The sequence below is a fragment of the Colletotrichum costaricense genome, assembly GCF_030867565.1.
Source record: "Colletotrichum costaricense strain IMI 309622 chromosome Unknown Scaffold_2.1, whole genome shotgun sequence".
Lineage (NCBI taxonomy): Eukaryota > Fungi > Ascomycota > Sordariomycetes > Glomerellales > Glomerellaceae > Colletotrichum > Colletotrichum costaricense.
The window spans coordinates 1192915-1217125 of record NW_026848231.1 but is presented as its reverse complement, the minus strand read 5'-3'; the positions used below and the strand labels follow the sequence as shown (position 1 = coordinate 1217125).

The following is a 24211-nucleotide window of genomic DNA, read 5'->3' as shown; positions in this document are numbered from 1 at the left end:
ACACTAGCCAACCTCCTTGAAAGCTTGTTGCTACTTATCAACGACGCCAGACGGGAATATAAACCTTCGCCCTAAACTTTGCCCAACTTTATATATCTACGAGACGTGGTTCCTTGTATACAGACCGCAGCCCCGGATAAGCCGCCCAAGGGCCCTAAGGCGGCAGGACGGCAGTGCCGCGTGCGTTCCTTGCGGCTCCGCATCTTATCTTGCCGTAGACCCCTTTTTGTTTCTCCGACTTCGACCTTCCCTCGCAACCTAAAGTAATACCTCACAAGGCAAGTTTTACGTGAAGGTAACCCAACCACCCGGGCAGCTCAGGCGTAGTTTCTCACAGCTTGCTGGGAATTTCTGGGATTAAGTTCGAATTCATCTCCTCCGATCCACCCACGCGGGGTACCCTACCCTACTTACCTTAGCTTCGTACGGATACACGTGTGAATGCATTGTAGGGCCGATGATCTAGTTGGATATGGAGGCACCCTATCGAAACCCCTGGTCGACGTCCGGATATGCTCAGGCAGGTTAAATAGATAGCTGCGCACTCCAGGTTCGGCCGACTGTTCGCCGAAGTGGGCAAAATGGTAGTCTTTAGAGTTCCGGATAAGTTTCAAGTCATGTGCCATTTTTTGTGTAATTCCCTATCCTATCATACTTAATACTACAAACCGCCAGAATAGACGCAATTTTGGAGATCCCCGGTTCCCAGGTCGAATGAATACTCTTGGAATACTCTACTGTCGCCTCAAAATGAATGGGCAATCCCTTCGGGCAACTCCGAGCTTTCTCTACTCCTCGTCGTCATCATCAGCATCTGCCATGCTGGTGTCTGCAGCGGGTTGTGTCTTGTCAGCCTCATCATCAGAGTCTGCGCCCGCTCGATTCTTCTTTGGGGCTTCATCCTCGTCCTCGTCCTCGTCGCTCTCAATGACCCTGCCCCGCCTGGACCGTGAGCTTTGCTGCCGCCTACTGATACCGCCATCCTCGTCGTCCTCCTCATCGGCGTCTCTGTTGTTGTCAACCTCCATCTTGTCATCGTCATCGCCGCCCTTTTCTTCAGCGTCAGAAAGAGGAGAGCTGGCCTTTTCGAGTGCTCTCTCTGCACGGTCCAAGGGATCCTCGTCCTCATCCTCGTCATCGCTGTCGACAATAATCTCCGCAGACTTATACTTGCTGTTCACCGTAGACTCCTTCTTTGTAAGGCGGCGCTTCTTCTTTGTTGGGCGTTCCTCGCCAGAGTCTTCGCCGTCCGTCTCGGTGGCCTTCTTCTTGCGTGATCCTCTCTTGGGACGGCTTTCGCCATCGCCCCTTGGTGCCGCCTTCTTCTTCCTCTTGACCTTGTCGCCAGTCTCGCTGTCGGTTGTCATTTCGGCCTCCTGTCGGGCCTTTTCCTCCTCGGCACGACGCTCTGCAATCTCTCTGTCCCTTGCCGCGATTTCTTCTCTCTCCCTTCTAATCTTCTCCTGTCTCTCGCGTTGCTTGTCGAGAGCCTGTTGGCGTTCCTCCTCTCGTTTCCGGAGCTCGGCCTGACGCTGCTCGAGAGCGGCTTGCAACTTTTCCTTGTTCTTCTCCTCGTACTCCTTTTGACTAGCGATGGCTCTCTCCAGCTGCTTGCGTTGAGTGTTGCGAGCCATGTTCGCACGCTGCTCGACGTCATGTTTGGGGTAAGGAGTCTGTGGATGGTTTGCAATCTCGTCGAGAGCAGAGATTGCGGATTCAAGCCCAGTTGCAGCCTCTTGAAGTTGCACCAATGTCCGCTGGTTCTCGTTGAGGGCATAAACGGTAGTTGCCATTTGGATCTGAACGAAGGCTACATTGAACTTGTAGTGAACCTGTTCCGGTGCTGCCTCAAGTGCCTGCAAATCATGTTAGAAGCTGTAGATAAGATTGCCTGGAGACGGTTGTTTACCTTTTGTGCGTACTTGAGCGCCTCGTGGTACGCGTCCAGGAGCTTCTCGGATCGGCCCTTGTTGAGCCAAGTACGACCCAGACAGGCGAGAATAACGGGATCGTTACCCTTGCCCTCTTTCGACAAAGCAACCTCGTAATTCTCAATGGCCTTGGAGTATTGCCTGAGCTCGGCATAGATGTGGCCCAGGTTGACGTAGACATGTGCATCCTTGATAGTGTCCCGAATCTTGACGAAAATACCCAAGGCCGTCTTGTAATCCTTCTTGTCCTCGACCAACGCAATGGCAATACCCTGTGCTGCGTACGCATTCTTGGGATCCAGAGAAAGGGCCTTCTCGAAAAACTCGACCGCTTTGCTGTATGTGGCGCTCCTCTTGGCCTTGTCACTGTCGCTTTCACGTCGCATCTCTCGAGCTTGGATCAGGTACAAGTTGCCCATGCCAACCAAGGCATAGCGATCATGCTTGTCGTAGTTCTGTAGTGTGTGTTTGTAATGACGGAATTCGTGGTCCTCGTTGATGTTGTGTGGGCGCTTTCTAGAGTGTACCTTGCCCATGTACCAGCCGTACAAGGCTCGAACCTCGAGACCCTGAGGGTTTTCTTGGTACAGCTTGGCAACGGCGTCAGGTCCCTCCTTGTTGGGGTTCCTACGGAGCTTGATATACGCAAGTCTGGTCCTGGCGTCGGTATAATCGTCGTGGCGTTTCAGCAAACCTTCGTATACTTCGGTGGCTTTGTCGTAAATACTTTGTGACTCGTAACTTCGACCAAGGTTGAAGCTAATCGTGGTGACCAAAGCATCCGTGTCGATCTCTTGGTCCTTTTCGCCAATCTTCATGCAAGCACCCAGAGCCGCCTCAAACATCTCGCTGGCCTGTTCGTGCTTCTCAGACTGCGAGTAAAAGCAACCGATGTTGTTGAGAAGCTGCGGGGGAAGGAACTTGCGAAGAGCTGCGCGGTTCTCGGCCTCATCTTCGATTCCAGTGGGACGTTCTTCCTCTGGAATTTGGTCGAGTTCTAGCGCCTCAACTTGAAGAAGACACTGCTGAGCTCTCTCGGGGAACTCATGCTCGTACAGACGGGCAAGATTTAACAAGACCGCAGCGTCTGGAGACATCCCCTTCTTGCTGTCCTTCCAAGCACCTCGCACACCCTCTAGAAGTGAAATCGCCTTCTTCATCTCGGCCGACTTATCCTCCTTGCCATCCGCGTCTTCGTTCGCGAAGACTTCTTCCGCGTACAAAGTGCCCAGCAAGATCATAGCTTCGTGGTTCTTGGACTGCTGAATCATCTTCTCCAACCGCAGCTTCGCCTCACCGAGATCGCCTCGGAGCACTGCTAGCTGGGCAGCACCGAACTTCGCGGGCATGTAGCCACGCTCGGCACCGCCACGCGCATCGTCAGCTCGGCGGTAGAAGTCACTGGCGCGTTCTGGGTCGCCAGTGTAATGCTCCTTTCTTGCCAAAAGATACCAGCCGTCACTTGCGATCGCATTAACGTCGGTGTACTGAATGGCCTTGTGTGCGAGCGAGTCTACAGTGCCGAGCTGTTTGCGCGACAGAAAGTAGCCGGCAAAGGTAGCGCATGTCAGCGGCATGTTCTTGTCGAGCTTGAAAGACTTCTGGGTGTACTCGGTCATTGCTTTCTTGTATAGGTGCAGGAACTCGGGACTGTTCGTAGGGATGCGGCTGCTGGCGTCAAGATGGTAGAGACCGAGAAGAATGTTTCCAACCTTGTGCTCGGGGTTGATCTCGATGCATCGCTCCCAAGCAAGTTTAGCATCGTCCTTGAAGCCCAACTGCCAGAAACAGCAGCCAATGCCTATCCTCGGATCGGGGTCGACGAAGTTTGGCATCTTCTGCAGAACCTCTTGGTAGCTTGCCAGGGACTCCGGGTACTTTCCGAGTGAAAAGAAGGTTCGCGCCTTGCCCATCACAGCGAGCATATTCTTCCCTTGCGATACTCGGATGGCGTCTTCGAAAGCCTTGAGTGCTGATCGCAACAAGTCCGCCTTTTCAGAGTCCACCTGCCCGTGACCTGTCGCCTTAGGGGTCTGCAGAGACGCTCTAAGGAGCTGCAGAACTCCGCGAGCCAGGAACAGAGGAGGGTACGCCGGGTTGATGCGCGACGCATCGTTTAGCGTAGAGGTCGCCAGTTGCAGGTAATATTCTTTCGTCTTGGCTTCGGAAGCCAGCTCGCCATCGGGCGGCACTCTCGGCGCTTCGCGACTCTTCCACAGATACATCCAGCAGAGGCATCCAATCATGCTAAGCTTTTCTCTGGGGTTGTTGTCGCGCATCGCGTTTCCACCTCGGACCAGCATCTCGATAGCATGGTCAATCTTCTTCTGCTTGGCGTAGGCCAATGCAACGGTCATCCAGTAGGTTCGAGCGGCGCGTTCGTTTTCGAAAAGGGTGCAAAGTTCGGTAGGATCATCGAAAAGCTCGAGAAGATCGATTTCGACGGCTTCGTCTTCGGCTTCGCCTTGAACCGGGACGTCGATGGCGGCTGGGATGTCAGAGAACCGCTTACTGACTGGCGCGCTGGCTGCGCCATTGGTGCCATTCATCGCGCCGTTCCTGAGGACTGACATTTTGGCGGATGGGAGGCTATGACATGCCTCGGATAAGTTTGGTGATGAAGTGGATGAAAAGTGAGGCAATCCAGAAATTCGGGGGAAGCTGGGATGAGGCTGAGAAAGATCAATCCGTCGCGTAGCACTTGCCTGCCACGCCTGCTCAGTCGGCCTTGCATATGGGTCCATAAGAGACGCTAGGGGGGGGTACTCTTGCAGTGCAGCTGTTGACCAACGTTGCTCAAGTTTTGATTGGTCAATCTGCCATGAGATGTCCGTGGTACAGGTGTCGCAGGCCAACTAAGAGCCCTGTGATATGTACTGGATACTTTAATGCTCACTTACACATTCTCATGTCTTCAACTTGCTACAAGATGAGTTATCCTACAAAATAGCCAAGCTTTCCAAGTCAAGATGATTTATTGCAATTATATACGTGAAATTCTCGGATGGTTCTGTCGATATTCGTTCTATGACACGGCCATTGTGCAAGCGAATAAGAATCATATATTGACTGGGAAAGAGGTGAGAGTTCTGGCTCATCACTATGGGCAGAAAAGAAGAGGAAAACTTCTGGTCCTACAACAAATCTTTCGCTAGAAGAACGAGCTTAAACTGCCGATACTTTTAGAATAAAGATTGAAATAGGGCTTTGGACAGTTCAATAAGCCAGCGGGGGAAGGAGCAACTGAGGTTGCCCTGGTTGACCAACAGAGGCAGGCGCGCCTTCACTGTCAACTTCCCAGCCTACCACATACAAACTTGGTTCTTTCACACCATCGTTCACTTAGGATTTTACTTTCTCGAAAAGTGAGATCGATTTATCATTGTCTCTTCTTCTCTATCATTTCAGCTGAAAGAGGTATCAAGCCAGCATTCAACCACAATTGCGACCCTTCAAACAGCTTTTATCCTCTTTACAGCTCACCATGCCGGCCATTCCCCAACCCAAAGCTGGGAGAGACAGGGATGGCGTTTTGGAGGATTCTGTTCACAGTTGGGTCACCAAATTCCTGACAGACCGACAGGTTGAGGAACCAAGCGGTCCATTGCCCCCAGTATCTCCAGTGCCGCCAGGATCTCAAGTTCAGTGTTCTGGATGGGGATGCCTCAGTGAAGCACAGCAGGCTGGGGTTCTTGTCACCATTGTTGTGGTATTCCTATCTCTCTTTCTTGGTCTGATTTTCTTTCTACGATCGAAAAAGAAGCAGGACAATTGGGTTGATGGTGACCTCATCCTTGTCCGGACCAGAAGACGACCGAGACCCAGAAGCCAAGCGGCCTCTATCAAGTCACAGCACTCGCGCTTCTTCTTCCGACATGAGGGACTGACAGGCACGCAACAGCCTCCTCAAGTATTGATCGCTCATCCGACAATTCTTCATATTTCTCCACCTCCTCCTCTGCCAGTCCCGGTTCCCCTTCCCATGCCAATGCCGATGCCATTCCGACCACCTCAACCGATCTACCCCTATCCGATGGCTTATCAGGCGAACCAGGCAAATCAGTACTATCCGATGAGGGCGCAAGCATTTGGAAACTCTCAAGAGCCCTCTGCAGTCCCGGCATTCCCGATCAATGCCCAGTACCAACAGCAACCGCAGCCTTATCCTCTAGCCCAGCAACACCCTCATTATCCATGGAAACAGGGGCCTGGCCTTCAGCAAAGTGAGCAGCGCTCTCAACAGCCCCCGCGAAGAAGGCTATCACTTGCCCGAAGGCTCTTCAGTCTGTTCAACAACCCAGTCGGTAGAGCGTCAACCATTGCCAGCTCTGACTCGGACTCAACCCGAGCTCCATCCATACGCAGCAGTCACCATTCGAGGACCTCAGCGACATCTGTTGCTACGCCGCCTTCTCCTGAAATGCGGATCAAGAGGACTGCAGCGCATGGAGCAGACGCGATGAGACCGCTTGAAGTGTCTCCCGCGGTTGCCACTGTCCAGAGTGACGACTACGTCACTCCTACAACTATACAGGATGCTTTGTCAGTCCCAGCCAACTCGGGTAGCGAAGTTCAATGTGAACCGCGGGGGAAGGCCGCCACCACCGAGTCTCCGGTCAAGAAACAAGTTCAGGCTGAGCGTGATAATACAAAGACATGTCCGACTTCCATACCGATCTGCGAAGACACCGAAACTGCTGGAACTTATCCTAGTCGCCCTGTCACCAAGCCCCTTAAGAGGTATGATCTCTCAACTACAGTCATTAATGGAGAGCTGACGAGACACAGTGCCCTAAAGAATGGAAATAAATCAGCTGCAGGAGCCAGATTATGCAATACGAAGAACGATCAGAAGCCCTCGGCCAAAGAAGATAGGTAAGATACATCTCAGCCTGAGCTCTCGATATCTACTGACCTGGCCAGCAATCATGTGGACTTCGCGTCTAGTCGCACCGTCACTTCGCCAATGGCCGCGGAAGCCAGCTCGAGCAAGGGCAAAGAGTAAAGCACTTCTTCATCTTTGATTAGAACCGTGAGCTGATACGATTGATAGAAAGCGGCAGCAGGGGAAATCCGTTGATAGACATAGCCCCAAGGAGAACGCAGTCCGCGAAGTTAGTCGAGATCATCCAGACGTCTTAGGTACAGCCGTACATTCTGCCGAGGCGCTGAAGAAGCCAGTACCGGATCCTCAAAGCAGCCCGGTCAAAACAACAGAGAAGACACATGACCAGAGCTCGTGTCCCAACCAGCACTTACGGAGATTATCGAGTAGAACTGAAGAGCTTCGGTGAGCCACATGAAATGAATCGTTAAAGGAATGACAAGTGGATGCTGACTGATATTGAGATTCGACGCGTCTTGTTCTGATGTCACGGAGACCAGTGACTTGCTAAGCGACGACTCGCCGCCTCCGTCTCCTCCGAGACCAATCCACCAGGGCGGCGGTAAGTATGCTCCTGAGCAGCTGCGAAGGAAGCCATCAAGAAGAGCGTACTAGGTTACGGTGAAAGACTTATGACTGTGTTTTTGACACGAACGGGCGGCGAAAAAGAACGGTTGATGCACGAAAATGGGGTTCCCTGGAACGACTATGGAACAAGGTTCGGACCTTACGAAGTATCGTGCACTTCAGACAGCGACCTGGTTTCTGGCTACGGGCTGGCGGTTTTGGTCCCGACAAGATAGGTGGAATAGCATGTGTACCTGGCCACTTGCCTCACCAAAGCTTGTTTAGAACCGATTTAGATAGGTATTGGGGTTAGGAATAAGGGTTCAGATGTGCTGCAAGGATGTAGAGCAATGCAGACAGACGGCTCGTCCATGCCCAATGGAATTCAGAGATTTGTGCAGCTGTGGTTCATAAGATATGCCGAGATGTGCATGAGTTGGAAAGCACAGAGAAGCCCAGCGGGATGTTTACTGCGGTAAAGCAGGGGTAACTTGGTAAGACAGGTATCTGTGTCACTTTGGCCCGTGCGCGATGAAGGTGAGATACCTTGTCCGGGTGCGTATGACAAAAGCAGCAAGCAGCAGAAGCAGGGCCCCCAGGGCCCCAGGGGAGGTGGCTTCGTCATTGCCTGCTACTCCGGCCGGAAAGGCACTTGCTGCACCCTGGAGCTCACCTTAGTCCAACCTCGCGCAGCCCCGATCACCTCTCCCCACGCTGCCGCCCGACAAGTCTGCTTGTCCGTATCATAACTCTCTTTCAACCGACCTTTATTCCGTCAGCCTCAAGCCTTTCACTTTTTTCTGGGACAGCTTTCAACATTAACCGGACGTTGCGATCATCAACCGCATGCTTGTCGCATGCCGACAGACAAGTGCCTTCCATCATTCCCACCCCTCTTCCCCCCCGCAGCTCCCGGCTCAGCTGCGCATCCCCGATTGCGCATCCCGTTTGAGACTGCAAACCCTTCTGGACGATTGAATATCGACCTATAGCTTTGTTTGCTATTCCTTCCAATCCGACACCGAAACGATGTGGAACGATGAGGATAATAATCCCTATGCCGAGGGCTTTGACCGGAGAGACAGCCTGACTTCCTCTTCTGCCAACCCAGCCTCTCCTACTACCCGTGAGTGTATGTCGCGATTCTACCCCAGCTCAATCCTCGTCGTTTTGAAGATTTCAGAAAATGATGGAAACCATAGATCTGGATGATTCTTCAGACAGTACTGATGCCGACTGGGAGACTCTAGACCAGCGATTCGACATCCCTCAGACCCCGTCGACCACAAGCGATGAGGCTCCTCAGAATCGCTCCCATACCCTCCCAGACAGCGAAGCTGAGAGCAGCGACAATGAGCCGATTGCTAGAGACAGAGGCGATCTTGTCCCGCGCCCCAAGCCCGGCGGCTACGAAAGCCGCGTCGAGCAGATCCTCTGGGAGAATCCGAGCATGACTATTCTCATTACTGATGCAGGAAAGAGCGCGGAGAGCGGTGGAAAATACATTGTCTACACCATCCGGACAGGCGTATGTGGCTGTGCGATGGATCGCTCTCTCGATAGTTGGGGTACTGACTGTTCCATAGAACCTCGAAGTGCGCCGACGATACTCGGAATTCGCGTCTTTGCGTGAGGCATTGACCCGGCTGCATCCTACCCTGATTATACCCCCAATCCCCGAGAAGCATACCATGGCAGACTACGCTGCGAACCCTACGAGCGCAAAGCAAGATCAGCAGATTATCGACCTGCGCAAGCGCATGCTTGCCGTGTTCCTGAATCGATGCCGCCGCATGGAGGAGATCCGAACAGACGGTGTTTGGTGGAGATTCTTGGACCCCAATGCTAGCTGGGTAAGTTGAAAAGATCTTCTCCACAGTGATCCGGTAGCTGATCTATCGCAGAGTGAGGTCCTTCACTCTCATCCAGTCGCCTCGGTGCCCAAGTCAGTCCTGAAGGCGCCACCTTTGGATCCTGCGAACCCTACACCTGCTCACAACTTCCTTCCCGTACCATCAGCTTCCGCTAAGCTTAAGACGACGGGCGGCCCTGGTGTCGATCCCGGCGCCATCGCTGGAACTGGGTCCCATGTCTTTGGCCGATTCCCTCCCGACAGCCACACCCTGAGCGAGCAAGAACTTGACCCTTACTTCATCACATATGAGGCATCGATCAAGGAACTGGAGCAACTGTTGTCGGGGTCCATGGAGAAGGTCAACCGTCGGACCCTGAGCCACCTGTCTGCACTGGCCGCCGATCTTTGCGAACTGGGCTCCAAGTTTAATGCGTTCGCGCTATCAGAACAGGCACCCTCTTTGGGCCCTGCCCTCGAGAGAGTGGGACAGGCGGCCGACTCCTCCTACATCGCTACTGAGGAGCTTTCTGGATCTCTCGGTGCCAGTTTCGCAGAGCCTATGCGAGAGAATGCGCAGTTCGCAGGTGTTGTTCGCAGCGTGCTGAAGTACAGGGTGCTCAAGCGGGTACAGCAAGAGCAGACTAGCGACGAACTCAGCAAGAAGATTGCGCTGCTGGACCAACTAGAGCGCAGCGAGCAAGAGGCCAAGCGCATTGAGCAATATCTCAGCAGCAGCCAGCAAATTGCGCCAGCGCCGAAGCGGTCTACAAGCCTTAGAGAGGCTAACACATCACACCATCAGCGCGAGGGCAGTGCCGAAGACACAGCTTCCATCGACTCCGACTTCCCTCCTACCCATGGCGAGCCGGTCCCGACCGCGACCCAGGGTGTCCCACAGAGAAGCAACTCAACTCCAGGCCATAAGAAGGCCGCGAGCAGCAACTCAATCACGAACAAGATTTTCGGACCGATTCGTCACGCTATTCAAGGTGTAGCTGACGTCGACCCCGAGAGAACTCGTCGTGACATGATTGGAAAGACAAGGGAGAGCATCGAGCAGCTTGAGCAAGCCAAAGTGGTCTCTGAGCATGATGTGAAGGAGGCTAGCGCAAGCATTTTGAAGGACTTGAAGAGATTCCAAGGAGAGAAGGAAGAGGACCTTCGTCGTTACATGGTAAGTTGATTGATCAGTACAGTACTAGGAGCGATTCCGTGCTGACCCGATTTATCACAGCTGGCTTATGCCAAGAGCCAAATTGAGTGGGCCAAGAAGAACAAGGAGACCTGGGAGGATGCCAAAGCTGAGGTCGCCAAGATTGACGAAAGTTGAGGGTATGTTTGGTTCATTAGGGAGAAAGGGAAAACGCGCAATGATATCAAAACAGACAAGGCTCAGAGGCCTCGAGCTGTTTCCAATAATTTGATGAGGCGTTGAGTCTATCGGGTGGCTGACGTGGGACAAGCAAGACTCATTTGGCGTTTACGAGGGATTCGACATTCGTAAAAGTCATGGGATAGTGAAAGGCAATTAATCAACTCAGTTCAAAGTACTATACTCGAAATACGTCACGTTTTCTAGTGTTTGGCCTCGCTTGGGGATCATTGGCCTCGTTGGTCACAGAGTTGGCCTCAATGAGCGGCTGGATCTCTCTCGCAAGCCTTGTTGATGAGGCTGTAAGAGGTATCTGTTTTAGGCAGAGCCTTCGAATCCTGTGCAGAGCTCATTTATCCAGGATGTGAATTCTGAGAGACCACGGAGACGGTGTTGATGCACGGGCGGTCTTATCTCTGTGCCTTATCGATAAGAGGCCGATAAAGCTCCGAGACTTTGGTGTCGCGAGGCTACCTAGACCAACGGAGGACCGAAACCGACTTGTACTTCCTTCTCTCCCCCTTTTGCGCAACACCAGAAAAAAAGGTCCATCCGCAACCATGGATGGCGTACAGGGTCCGCCTCCCGAGGGCCCGATTGCCTCGATCGCAGAACCGGGCATCAAGGCCGACGGTCAACTGCTGTTCGACTTGCGCCGCGAGGTCGCCAATCTCTTGCATCGCAACCAGACCAGCTTCCCCGGCGCGCAGCCCGTCAGCTTCGCGCGGAAACACGTCGATGAGTTACGGAATAGAGAGTGAGTGCTCCTTGTCGCGCCGTTCATACAGGCTCCAGCCTCTGCACACGTTTTTTCGGCGAATGCCTTTGGCTACCGGAACCATGATAAACGGAGGCTGGGAGGAATTAGTGATTCGCAACTCTTTTCGCTGACAACCAACGCGCTCGCGAGCGCGACAACAGCTACTATGTTTGCGAAAAGTCAGACGGCATCCGGTACCTGCTATACCTCACGGAAGACGAGGGCCGGGAGATCCACTACCTAATCGACCGGAAAAACGACTACTGGTTCATCAAGAACAGCAGCTTCCACTTCCCGCGCAAGGACGACCTGACCAAATTCCACACGCGCACGCTCATCGACGGCGAGCTGGTCATGGACGACACGGGAAAGGGCACAAAGGAGCCGCGGTTCCTCGTCTTTGACTGCCTCGTGCTGGACGGACAGGACCTGATGTCGCGGACGCTCGACAAGCGGCTCGCCTACTTCAACGAGAACATTTACAAGCCCTACCGGGACTTGTTCAAGCAGTACCCGGAGGAGCGGGATTTCCAGCCGTTCCTGGTGGAGATGAAGGCCATGCAGCTGAGCTACGGCATCGAGATGATGTTTCGCGAGATCTTGCCCAAGCTGAGGCACGGCAACGACGGGCTCATCTTCACGTGCGTCAGCAGCGAGTACAAGCACGGCACCGACCCGCACATCTTGAAGTGGAAGCCGCCGGAAGAGAACACGGTCGACTGCCGGCTGCGGATGACGTTCCCTACGGTGCAGCCGGGGGAAGGGGACGAGGAGGCCGAGGGCCCCTTTGTGGACTACGAGGCCGTGCCGCGGGCGGAGCTGTGGAGTTTTATGGGGGACGGGCGGTATCAGTTCTTTGACGAGGTGCATATTACCGAGGAGGAGTGGGAGGTGTTGAAGGGACTCGGGGACCCGCTCAACGACCGCATCGTGGAGTGTCACAAGGACGACCTGGGCCGGTGGCGGATTATCCGGTTTCGCGACGACAAGTCGGAGGCGAATCACATTTCTACCATCAAGAGCGTCATGGAGAGTATCGAGGACCGGGTTACGGAGAAGGATCTTGCGGAGGCGGCTAAGGGGATCAAGGATAATTGGAAGACGCGGAATGCCAAGCGGTAGTCTTTTTATCGGGTTTTTTTCCCCTACGCAAAGAGGAAGAAGGGATGAGTGAAGAAGAAGCAGATGAGAGATATGGCCAAATTCCAGGGGTGGCGCGGTACGGGGGGGTTGAGGAACCATGGCGTGGATGATGTGTGAGTACTGTACGTGTGCGGGTCAGGATTGACGAAGGCGTCTTGGTGTTGTGTTTTATGCAAAAAAAAAAAGCCTCCCCAAGCAAGAAACAGAGAATACGGAGGGGAGGTCAAAAGAGACGAGGGCGGAGGTTGAGATATTGCCTCCTTTCACGCAACCCTCATCAATTCTCTACTCTGTCGATGTCCGGCTAGGATGTGAGCATGAACTATCTTGGCGTTTTCTAGCTTATGGGATAAGCGAGGAGGGCATACCGGTTACCCGGGGGCATGAGAGTGTATCGAGTACCTTTGAAATAAAAAGAGTAATACATATTGCTAGAAGGGACTCCTTTTTCTTGAAGCGACGCCAACTGGCCAACCCCCATGACCTCTTGTAGGGGAAAAGGGATACTGATTGCACTCTTTCCTAAACATGACCAAGTTGTATGTGGTGAAATACTTGTTCCACAATCACGAGCCAAAAAGCCCAACAAGGGATGACATGGAAGGTTCCGCACCCCATTGCTCGCTGCCATTCGCTTTTCCTTGATCCAGATGGACGTCTGATTCAGATCTACCAAGGTCTGGGTGATTCCTCCTCGCTGGGTTGGTCTCACTACCACCAGAAAATGTAGATATGGAAATGTCGCGGCAGGTGCTGACATGCTCCCGTCGCCATCCCTGACCAAGGTAATGAAAATGGATGGGTTAAACCGGTGCTCGGCGCCTTACCTTAGGTAAGAGCTCCAGCTCTCCCCAACAAACCATCAAGCTCAGGAAACAAGTGTGCGCCGCCCCCCGCACCAGGTAGTAGGTAGTGTCTGAGCAGGCACGGACACTGGGACTGCCTTCCGTAACCTCGAAGACGTCACGAAAGAAAGCCAAAAGCTTCTCGTTTCTCAGTCTTACATCAGACCACGCCGTGAGAAATCGATTGTTTGGGCGGCCAAGGGAGGGATGGAATGGCTCAAGGTAGTGCCTATCGAGAGAAGTCCGAAGCTACAACCTTGAAACCATTAATCTAGAGACAAGCTCCCCTCCTACCGTCGACCTCAGTTTTTGCTTCAATCCTCAATTTCCTTTTCTTCCTCTCTTCCAGATTTGTCCTGTGGCTCACGATAAATCCAATTGGCGCCTCTGATACAATACGACCACCTCTGCACCGCAATTTAATAATCTACGTAACGTCACGCTTGGAATAATAAGTCGGCCCACGGTTCGGTGCAACAATTGCAGCATCGCCGCCCACCATGATCCTCGGACCGGTATCACTGCTCGACTGTCTGGTCTTTGTCATCTTCCTGACGCCGCAGCTCCTCATCAATGTCGGTTTCTTCCCAACGGTAGTGGTCACTCTGAAGATGCTGCCTTTTCTCGTGTTTCAACTGCCGACGTCCCTGTTCCACGAGCGATATCTACTCAGCCACGATGAGCAGTCGCCTTTTGTGCAGCGCGCGAGTTTCTTCGAAGATTTAGTCATACGCTGCGTGCGTTACGCCTTTGCAAACTTGCCAACCAATATTGGACGTGTCTTCTTTTCAAAGTACATATCTCTGCCGTTTCTGCGGTTTCGAATGCTGCGGCATGGCTATCTCAGGCCACCTGCGACCTGGAGTGAGCACAAGGAAAAGGTGAGTGTAACCTACATCTCAGTGCACAATGGCCGGTGGCTGACTTGAATAATAGGGCCAACACGGCTTCGAAGGGGTTTGGATCCAAAAGGATGCGTCACAACCGCCCGACATTGTGGTATACTACGCCCACGGAGGCGGTTTCGCCATGGGCTCCGCGTACTTTTACCTCGAGTTTCTTCTGTCGTGGCACTCGTTACTCGTCCAAGCCGGCTACCGGAACCCTGCCATATTCTCTCTCGAGTACACCCTCGTGCCCGATAAAATGTACCCAAGGCAAATGTACGAGACTTTGAGGGGCTATAAGCATGTCCTGAAAAAAGTTGGAGACCCTCGGAGGGTGGTCGTTGCAGGAGACTCAGCGGGAGCAACCCTGATATTGACGCTGTTGCTGGAGCTGGGTCACATGAACGAGGCCCGGGCATTCAAGGAAAAGAGTGACGATTCCACCGCATCTGAAGGTCGAAGTCAGGAGCAGTTGCGTCAAGCCTCAGAGTCCCCGCTTCCAGGGCTTTGCGTCTTGATTTCGCCGTGGGCCAAGCTCATCTCCAACAAGCATGAAAATACGGCCAGCGACTTTCTGGATCGCGACACGCTATGGAAATACGCGGTGCAGTATGCTGGGGCAGCGCATGTCTACGACAAGACCGCGTCGCCTGGGCAGTGCGCCGATCCTCGGGTGTGGGCGGAAGCTAGTCCACTTTGTGGCTTCTTCGTCACGTACGGATCAGAAGAGGTGTTCGCACCCGACATCAAGGACCTGATTAACGTCTTGGTCAAAAGTACCGAGGTCGACAGTCGTAGCGAGGATGGCGGGATACACGCCTGGCCCGTTGTTTCGTTATTCCTGTCAAGCACCGAAGACAAGAGACTCAAGGGTCTGCGGACACTCACGTCAGCCATCAGAAAACACATCCAGTAGAAAGCCTATTAAAGGCAGATTGCTGTTTTTAGAAAAAAAAAAAAAGTCTGATTAGATCAAGTAAAAACTGTCATAGACCGAGGCACGCCAACCTCGAAACCTGAGTTGGGATAACTCGGTTTCTACAGTTGTGGCCTCTTGGGGTGGTCTCCAGCTGTTTCTCTTCGTTATCTTCATCCCTGGCCACCAATAGGATATGGTGTAAATAATAGAATTTAGTGGTTTGATTACCTGCATGATTGAGTTGCGTTCCTGCATACCGGGCCGTCCGCCGACAGGAAATTACGACGGTGGTAGGGTGATATCTGTTCAGAAAAACGTTGACAAACATTTCGCGAAGACGCGTTGAAGGATGCAGATAAGTTCTTCGTAGGTGGACCCACTGCAAAGTCGCTTCGGCGGGAAGGGCGATTGGCGACCTAGACGGGGGGGGGGGGGGGCATTCACTCGAGGTGCCGTCGCAAAGCTCAGACGGGCAGGGAGCTGTGGTGGGTCTCGGATGAAGTCATGTGTGGTTCAAACACTGACGAGTCGAGGAGCGCGACGGCTTTGCGACAGAAAACATCTTTTTCGGACGACGGGGTTCCTTGATGACGGCGCGCTGCAGAAAGAGCTCGTCTGCCTAAGGAGCAGGGAGGGTGCCAGCTCCAGGCAGCATTGAGGGCAGATGGCGGCGGGGTTCGACGATGTTGGGTGTCTCATGAAGACAAAGCAAGCTCGTACGTAGGTCAGGGCCACGAGGTATAAAGGCATATCGAGAATGAAGAGTAACGAGACAAGACTTTCTCGAAGTCCAAGGTTGCGCAAATGCCAGGTCTAGAATCTGAAAACAGGGGCCGAAACGACATGATGGGAGCTGGAGCCGAGACGGTAAAAGAGATCAGCCAGCCTGCCGTGGCCTACCTTGCTTCGGTTGAGCCATCCTTTTCAGCCTGCCTCACGTTACTTCGCGCCTCGAGATGCAGCTACGTCTGCGAGGTTGCGACATGCGGCGGTAAGCTGGGACGAAGGGGGAGACATCGACCGTGTGGCGAAATTAGTGATGACGCCGATGAGGTGCGAGTATTTTTGGGCGCGAACAGGATGACTCAAGAGATCCCGGTAGGTTGGGAGAGGAAGAAGAAGAAGGAGAAAGAGAAAAGAAGCGTTGTTCAAGAAATGGAACTGGAGAAGGACGTGCCGACGTGGGCGCAATGTGAACATTCGGGACGCCTTGAAGATACCTTACCTTCCGTGCTCCCTGATGGAAGGAAGGTGGATGGCCAGGCAGGTACCAACAGAGCTTAATTAGCACAGAAAGGTACAGAGGCCGTCAAGCAGGGGACTAGCGGCTGTGCTCATGCAGGATTTGGGAAGGCGTGGCCACAGCTCGGGCATCCTGACCCAATCAGCATAGCAGCGTGACCCCTGCCTAGGCGTGTTTTTTGGGGGGAAAGCAGAGGGCAGCAAGAAAGGGGAGTTGGGAAGGAGCTCTGACCCGCGACGCGCATATAAACGGTGGACATTCCCACCGTGATCCATCGCTAGGAGTGAAGGAACCCGCACACCGCGAAAAGAAGGAGCCCACCCAGCCGCTGGCTGCACCTGCCACCGACCGCACCGCACCCGCACCTACCGCACCACCGCACCGCATCGCCGTCCGCCCCTCCGCAGGTTCTCGACCCGTCGCATCGTCCCACGGCCGTCGCTCTTTCCCTCCCATTCAGTGTCCTTCCTATCCAATCATTCCCATTCGTTCCAGCCCATCTACCACCTCAATTTCCAGGGCAGGTTGCGAGAAGGTGCACACTTGGTGTGCTTGCGCCCAGATTGTGCCTCCCTGTACTTTTGTGTGTCTGCGCCTACCTTACCTACTTGACGCCTGGCCTTGCCTCGTCTGCCTGTCAGACCGACTGCATCCTTCCCGATGGACGCATGTCAACTTTGAGGCTGTATTGACTAAACCTTGACCCCTGGATCTTGGAAAAAGATCAACGCCAACAAATCCTCCTCCTTCTCCTACTCCGTACATAACTTCACTTTACAATCCCGTTCAAACGCAACATCCCCTTTCCCCCATACAGAACACCTCCCACCACTATATCAGAGCATCAGGCCGCTTCCGAAAGTACCGCTGCTGCCCCGCACAGGAACGCCTGACGCCGTCGCACGCCCCAGGACTGAACCCCGAAAGCCCCAAGCTTACTGAACTCCCTTCACCCCTGGCTCGCTAGACACACCGAAACCTTATTGAGTGTCACTCCAAGTCTCCAGGTCTGACTCAGCAAAAACGCCATTTACACACCTTGGATCAGTAGATCACCTATCTGGCATATCAACATCTCGGACAAGCTTGTGTCACAGCCACGCTCCCGACGTCAGTCGGTATTTATCACCCCCTCAGGCTACACTGAGTCTCTCACTCTCACGCGGTCTGGCATACGTAGACTGCATCCGAAGCAATACCAGGATTGGCCAGTTGCGACGTTGGGTCTCGACATCCACGCAGACTCTCTGAGAGCCCAGTGAGCCTGGATCTTCTCTGTACTGCAAGTGGCCGGTTCATTTTGCTGGACCTGGGACGCAGTTTTTAACCTCGATTTGCAAGTTTGCAAAGCAGTTATCCGGACAGTCCTGCTCAACATCCTGCCATCCACCGTTTAGGTCCGGTACACGGTTGCAAACAGGCTAGGGTACTGAGGATACTACGAATCCCTCATGTTGTAGGCCGTATATTGGCTTTGATCTCATCTCTTCGTCATTTGCTCTTGTATCGCAGCGCTGCCCAACACGTTGGCCGAGGCTGCCTTACACACGCAAAACACCCACACAAACTTCACAAGGCGATTGCGCTCTGTCTCGCCTTGTTTTCAATATTCAAGCCGAGCTCCGCAGCAATATTCTGCCTCGATTTACTGTCACCCTCAACGCGACTTGGATTGGCCGTACGTCTGTCGGACCTTTACACCTTTGACTCCCAAGGATATATGACGGTAGAACAGACCGTCATTCCTTTCACCGCACGTAGCAGCCCACGCCTGAATCAGGACTTATACGCCGTACTTTCCTGGACATATACCTACTTAACGACTGAATACGGAACACATCCATCATTAGACGCAATCACACAACCATTGCAAGATTATTCCTGCTAAAGCAAACGGTGTCGCAACCGCGGACAAGATAGAGGTGGGGGTGTAGGCTGGCTTTTGTACTCAAAAATCAGTCCCTGCCCTTCGCTTAATCATCCAGTGTCCCACGCCAGCCAAACTTGGATTGGAACCTTGGCCAATTTTTTTCGGGGCACCAGCCAAGGCCCCCTGTCGTTTGGCCTCCACTTCCAAATTGAAAAAAAAAAAGCGGCCATCAATTTTTCCAGCAGGGCCGGAGGTAGAGGGGGAAAAAAGTAATAAAAATGGCGGACGACACGACCTACGCACCAAAGTCGCCGGACCTCTCTTCTTTTTTCTCGGCAGCACCCGCCCCGCCTACACCTCCACTGCACACTCACAGTCTGCAGCACTACCAGCAACAACTGAGCAAGCTCCAAACCTCTCCGTCTCCGTCTGCGTCTGCTGCACCACCGCCCGTATATGAATACTCCTCCCCCTCAGCACGCATTCACCACCCAAGCCAGTCATCTTCTACTCCTGTTCACATCAAACAAGAGCAGCCCCACTTCCCATCACCAGCGGCAATCAAAACGGAATTCTCTTCCTATCAGCCACCGCTACAACCCCACCACCACCAAGGTCAGCACCAGCACCAGTACCAACCGCTTCAGCAACAACAGCAGCAGGAGCAGCACCAACACCACCAACATTACCTATCTCCTCAATACCACCACCAGTCACCGCCACACAACCACCCATCTCCGCAATATCCCCCACCACATATGCAAAGCGCCTATGGGATACAGCCCGTTCTCAACTACCAGGAACAGCAAGCTCATCAGCCCAAAACACCTCAAAGCCAAGGATTTCTAGACCAAAAAACCTTTGGCGGAGCACCCCAATTACACGATATCCCCTACAACCCAGATACACAACATCTACCACAAACACCAGCTTCAGCAACTATGCCTCCCAGAAAGAACACAAAGCAGGCTGACTCGCCACCTCCAATTGACCCTTCACCCGTTCGGACAAAGTTCCCCACAGCCAGGATAAAGCGTATCATGCAGGCTGATGAGGAGGTTGGCAAGGTCGCCCAGCAGACTCCCATTGCTGTTGGCAAGGCTCTCGAGATGTTCATGATTGCTGTTGTCAGCCGAAGTGCCGAAATCGCGCGGGAGAAGAACTCCAAGCGTGTCACGGCTCAGATGCTCAAGCAGGTCATCGAGACAGATGGCCAGTACGACTTCTTGGCCGACATTGCTGCAAAGGTTGGCGACGAAGAGAAGAGAGGTGGCCGCTCCAAGGCTGAGTCGTCAAGCGACGAGGAAATGGAAGTTGAGACGAAGAAGAAGGGCAAGGGCGGCCGTAAGAAGAAGGCCGCTGCATGAGTTTTCTCATGTTCAGCTTGGGTCTTGAGGCGAGGGAAGAGAAGGGAAAGGAAATTTCCCATGATGAGAAATATGAAAAGGATTATGAGGATTGGCGTTGGACTGGCTAGCATCTACATTGGCGTTGGGTGACACGGCGATACACTCGTCGAGCCGCACCTGGGGGGAAATATTACATGGTTTACCTTATGGAACGGAGGAACAAGCGCTGCTTCCTCGACTTGCATGCCATGGACGGCTTGTCTTTCTGTATGCGCATCGAGCCTGTCTTGGACAAGTCTTCTTACGATTTTAGAATGGAAGCATTTTATCGTTTGCACACCTTTCCTCTCATAATGTGCACGGGATGATGATAAGCCGCGCCTTGAAGCGTCTGGCTGTGGTAGGTACCTTCACCAGGGGACGTCTCATATGGAACTCACTTTCCGCTCACTCAAAGACACCCTGCTCATATGAGGTGGCTGTATTTTATTCGTACCTTATTGTGTGGTACACTTGGGCTTGACATTGTTGCCAGAGCATGCTCCATTCATCGAGTGACATCTCCATTTTGCCCTCTCTGTCAATGAGACTCTCGCCTCATAGGTTCAACATGAGAATGAAATCTCACCACTGGAAACTCAGAAAGGGAACTCAAGAATCGAATGCAAATAACGTCACATATGCAGATAAAACGATGATGCCCCGCAGACAGGGGTTTTGGCCGTCGCCCCCATTCGTCCTAGCGCGCGACCTTGATCCTCTCGGGCCCGGCACTCTCAAGGTGCGGCTGGCCCCCTCCTCAGAGGCTCCCGCTCTCAGCGGCACCATGAGCCAAGGTTCATGCTCGCTGAGGTAACCGGCGACGTAGTCTAATTTGAGGCCAGAATTTTTAGGCACTAGTACTGGGAAACGGCGGGTCGTGCATGGGGCATTCCTCCCACCTTCCAAGTCATGCCCTCAGATTAGTGGACAAATCGACATCCAATTCACGGCGGAGAGGGAGCTACCTATCTGCATCGAGTAACCGGCCACCGTGTGTACCTGGGCGTCTTGTCTCCCATCCTCTTGCGTGCCCTGCTGCGACTGCTCGAACAATTCTCCCAAGTCTTCTGAGCTTCCCGCCATGCGAAACCATCCCTCGACCTGCGAATCCCGTTCATGTCCATGATCAAATGAGGCACCGAGCCTCGCTGCACTTGCATCCTTCATTCCGCTCCGTGGCGTAACCAATGTCGTGGGACCTGCTCAAGCGATTCCTTGAGTCCGACGTCTTCAACTCGAACCCCTTTCTCTCGGTCTCTTACCTTTCGTGAGCGACCCTCCCCTTGCGCCCACCCGTCGCCGTCATGCGCTATGCTCTCAATTGGCGCTTGTTTCGGTAATTGGCAATTGGAACGACCTCTCTGCTAACCCCTGATCTTTCCTTCCTCTAGTCGTTACGCCGACCATGTGGGCATTCACTATGTCCTGTGCAATAAGCTGCGACAATTCCCCTACGAGGATATCGAGTTCTTCCTGCCGCAGCTATGCCACCTAATAATCAGCGTCGACAACGAGTCCATGGCCTTGGAGGAGTTCCTCCTGGACTTGTGCCAAGAGTCCGTCACCGCTGCACTTCTGGTTTGTTTCGTCTCCCCGCTGTTGCGCTGCCGTATTCGCTCACAATCTCCTAGACCTTCTGGTTATTCCAGACGTACCTACACGATCTATCGTCCAATCCGTCGTCCAAGGCCTTTCAAACATGCCGGAGGGTATACAACAAGGTGCAGCATATTGTGTTCGGCCTGCCAGATGCTGCGAGGCACGATAAGATCAAGGAGAACATCTTACCCGTCACGGTCCTGGCGAGCTTCGTCTTGGCCAGTGTCGCGGTGCCACTAGTCCCACAGTGGGCGGGACCACTTGCCGTGGCACAGGCTAGGAAGCCTCAGCCGTCCGACGACCTTATATCCGATTCTCGAGATAGCAACCCCAAGACAGCGCAGGTGACGCGAGCCCACACGGTGACGGCTGGGAGCACGAGGTCTAGGCGTACGAAAGATGGCGGGCGGATGGTCAGCGCGCCGGATCTGGTATCCCCAGGCGTCGCGTCGTCCAACTTGCAGCATCGGTCGACGGATCCATCTCCGTCTCGGCCAGGTTCCTCTGGCTCCAAGACCCCCATCGAAGTCAAGCGTCTTCCGCCTCATCTCAACATGAAGAACGATGACGCCCGTCTCAGCTCCTCTTCGCTACCTCTCCCTGAGCTACGTTCCCCGAGGCTGGCCATAACGAGACCGGCAACACCAGTATCGGCAGGATTTCCCCCACGCCCTAACGATGCTCTGAACAGGAGACATTCCCTTCACTTCAAGAGCGGTGCCGCCGGTTCTGACTTGACAACGCTGCAAAAGACAAGATTACTGCGCCAACACTACTTTAGATGTGAGACGCAATTCCTGACCGCGCTAGAAGGCATCTCCAACAGGCTTGTAATCGTGCCAAAACCTGCTCGGCTGAGTGCTCTCCGCGCGGAGCTGGCCCTCATAGCGCAAGACCTGCCGGCGGAAGTGGACGTTCCGGTTATTTGCCCACCTACCCTGGTGGATGGATCCCCAGCAAAAAGTCGGCACCATCGAATTGTTCGTCTGAATCCAGGAGAGTCGACAGTGCTGAACAGTGCAGAGAAGGTGCCATATCTTCTCATGGTTGAGGTATTGAGAGATGACTTCACATTCGATCCGGATACGCCAGATAACAAGAGGCTCTTGGCAACTCTCTTATCCGATCCCGGCCATACCCGACGTATTTTTGACCTTTCCGATTCACCTCGCATACCTATAGCGCCCAAGACACCAGAGACAATAGTTGACAGCGTGTTTGAGCCGGTTTCTGGCGACTTGGGAAGCTCTCCCCTGATCAAGCCGTATGATGATGACCCTTTCCAGAAACCCCAGGGGAAACAGGTTACGCCGTCGCAAGCCCAACGTCTTCCGAGCGCTGGCACATCTGCAATGTCGACTGTAATGTCAGAAATCACAACTCCGCGGAGCTCCAGAACATCAACCTCGAGATCGAGCAGTCCAACAGGCCCACTCCGCAAGATGACACTCTCTTCGCGGCCTAATGCTGTGGTTGATCAACCAGATTTCTCCGCGCTCGCTACCCACATGCGCACGGCTTCACAGATGTTGGCTCAGCTCGAAGCTACAAGCGGCAAGCGACCACGACATGAAGTACAGGCAATCCGAGCCAAGATTATTGCGAGCATGCAAAGCTTGGAAGAGCAGAGTTTCGATATGGACGAGCAGGGCCCGACCTTTGACACCATCATTGCCAAAGCCTCTACCGCTCAAGCGAACTCTGTTGTTGCAGCTACCGAGGCCCAGGCCTCTGAAGCCGAGAGCGAATCTCCCGTCGAACCGGGGCCCAATGCTGGTGCAGGATTGGCGAGAATGGAAAACGATATCAAAACTGGTGGTATTCAGAGTAAGGGTGACCGCGACGATCCTAGCGCGGCTGTCTTCGGTGAGGCATGGCAAGCTAAGAAAGAGCGCATCCGCAAGACTTCGCCGTATGGATGGATGAAGAACTGGGATTTGGTCAGTGTCATTGTCAAGACCGGAGCCGACTTGCGTCAGGAAGCTTTTGCTTGCCAGCTCATTGACGTCTGCCACAAGATTTGGGTTGATGCGAAGGTCAACGTCTGGGTTAAGCTTATGCGGATTCTCGTTACTGGCGAGTCCTCGGGTCTGATTGAGACCATCACCAATGGCGTGTCGCTGCATTCCATCAAGAGAAGTCTGACATTGTCAATGGAGACAAGTCCCGGTCAGAAACGCCGATTTGCTACGCTGAGAGATCACTTTGTGAAAGCGTTCGGTGCTCCGGATAGCGAGCCTTTCAAAGCGGGTGTGGACGCCTTCAAACGCTCACTGGCCGCTTATAGCATGATTTCATACATCCTGCAGCTGAAGGATAGACATAACGGCAACGTCCTGATCGACAGCGAAGGTCACATTGTCCACATCGATTTCGGTTTCATGTTGTCCAACTCGCCAGGCTCTGTTGGTTTTGAGGCGGCACCTTTCAAGCTCACTCAGGAGTACATCGAGGTGTTGGGTGGCATTGGGTCGGATGATTACGAAGACTACAAGAAGCTTTGCAAGCAAGCTTTCCAAGGTAAGTTCTGCATTGAGCCTGAGGAAATAACATTGCTAACTCAATCTCAGCTCTGCGGCGGTCTGCGGATAACATCATCGACTTGGTGGCCATGATGGGGCGTGACTCAAAGATGCCATGCTACTCGGCGGGAGTTGTCCAGGCCACACACAATCTTCGCCAACGCTTCCAGCTGCAGTTGAGTGCGGACGAAGCGGAGCAGTTTGTGGAAACTGACCTGATTGGCAAGTCCCTGGGCAGCTACTACACAAGGCTGTAAGTTTGAACAATGTCTTGCCCGCGAGAAGCTCATCCTAACGTGCCTCTCTAGCTATGACACCTTCCAATATAGAACGCAAGGCATTTACTAGACGGTTGTGACGACGGAAACAAAGAAACTTCGATCAACAAGCTCTCGAAAGCATTGGGACATGAAACGTGCATC

At 53.4% G+C, this 24211-nt stretch overlaps 9 protein-coding genes across 9 annotated transcripts; 7 read left to right on the top strand and 2 right to left on the bottom strand.

Annotated features, from left to right (window-relative positions):
* Positions 1 to 788: 788 nt before the first annotated feature.
* CCOS01_02027 (tetratricopeptide) lies at positions 789 to 4504 on the bottom strand (the record flags this gene model as incomplete). The annotated part of the gene is made up of 2 exons (XM_060450219.1): positions 789 to 1856; positions 1910 to 4504. 2 exons carry the CDS (start codon positions 4502 to 4504, stop codon positions 789 to 791), a joined length of 3663 nt encoding a protein of 1220 aa, XP_060318869.1.
* A 911-nt stretch (positions 4505 to 5415) lies between these two features.
* On the top strand, positions 5416 to 7431 carry CCOS01_02026 (uncharacterized protein; the record flags this gene model as incomplete). The annotated part of the gene is made up of 4 exons (XM_060450218.1): positions 5416 to 6806; positions 6855 to 6932; positions 6985 to 7221; positions 7281 to 7431. The coding sequence occupies 4 exons, from the start codon at positions 5416 to 5418 to the stop codon at positions 7429 to 7431; spliced, it is 1857 nt and encodes a 618-aa protein (XP_060318868.1).
* A 981-nt stretch (positions 7432 to 8412) lies between these two features.
* CCOS01_02025 (PX domain-containing protein) lies at positions 8413 to 10568 on the top strand (the record flags this gene model as incomplete). The annotated part of the gene is made up of 5 exons (XM_060450217.1): positions 8413 to 8515; positions 8586 to 8911; positions 8970 to 9236; positions 9288 to 10412; positions 10473 to 10568. 5 exons carry the CDS (start codon positions 8413 to 8415, stop codon positions 10566 to 10568), a joined length of 1917 nt encoding a protein of 638 aa, XP_060318867.1.
* Positions 10569 to 11170: 602 nt separating this feature from the next.
* CCOS01_02024 (mRNA capping enzyme) lies at positions 11171 to 12492 on the top strand (the record flags this gene model as incomplete). Its single annotated transcript, XM_060450216.1, has 2 exons — positions 11171 to 11367; positions 11532 to 12492. 2 exons carry the CDS (start codon positions 11171 to 11173, stop codon positions 12490 to 12492), a joined length of 1158 nt encoding a protein of 385 aa, XP_060318866.1.
* A 358-nt stretch (positions 12493 to 12850) lies between these two features.
* Positions 12851 to 13273, bottom strand: CCOS01_02023 (uncharacterized protein; the record flags this gene model as incomplete). The annotated part of the gene is made up of 1 exon (XM_060450215.1): positions 12851 to 13273. The coding sequence occupies one exon, from the start codon at positions 13271 to 13273 to the stop codon at positions 12851 to 12853; it is 423 nt and encodes a 140-aa protein (XP_060318865.1).
* Positions 13274 to 13858: 585 nt separating this feature from the next.
* On the top strand, positions 13859 to 15161 carry CCOS01_02022 (uncharacterized protein; the record flags this gene model as incomplete). Its single annotated transcript, XM_060450214.1, has 2 exons — positions 13859 to 14239; positions 14295 to 15161. 2 exons carry the CDS (start codon positions 13859 to 13861, stop codon positions 15159 to 15161), a joined length of 1248 nt encoding a protein of 415 aa, XP_060318864.1.
* An 807-nt stretch (positions 15162 to 15968) lies between these two features.
* Positions 15969 to 17374, top strand: CCOS01_02021 (uncharacterized protein; the record flags this gene model as incomplete). Its single annotated transcript, XM_060450213.1, has 3 exons — positions 15969 to 16155; positions 16689 to 16942; positions 17225 to 17374. 3 exons carry the CDS (start codon positions 15969 to 15971, stop codon positions 17372 to 17374), a joined length of 591 nt encoding a protein of 196 aa, XP_060318863.1.
* A 1181-nt stretch (positions 17375 to 18555) lies between these two features.
* Positions 18556 to 19644, top strand: CCOS01_02020 (histone-like transcription factor and archaeal histone; the record flags this gene model as incomplete). The annotated part of the gene is made up of 1 exon (XM_060450212.1): positions 18556 to 19644. One exon carries the CDS (start codon positions 18556 to 18558, stop codon positions 19642 to 19644), a length of 1089 nt encoding a protein of 362 aa, XP_060318862.1.
* Positions 19645 to 20855: 1211 nt separating this feature from the next.
* On the top strand, positions 20856 to 24137 carry CCOS01_02019 (phosphatidylinositol 3; the record flags this gene model as incomplete). The annotated part of the gene is made up of 5 exons (XM_060450211.1): positions 20856 to 20935; positions 21060 to 21246; positions 21300 to 23787; positions 23838 to 24042; positions 24098 to 24137. The coding sequence occupies 5 exons, from the start codon at positions 20856 to 20858 to the stop codon at positions 24135 to 24137; spliced, it is 3000 nt and encodes a 999-aa protein (XP_060318861.1).
* Positions 24138 to 24211: the final 74 nt, after the last annotated feature.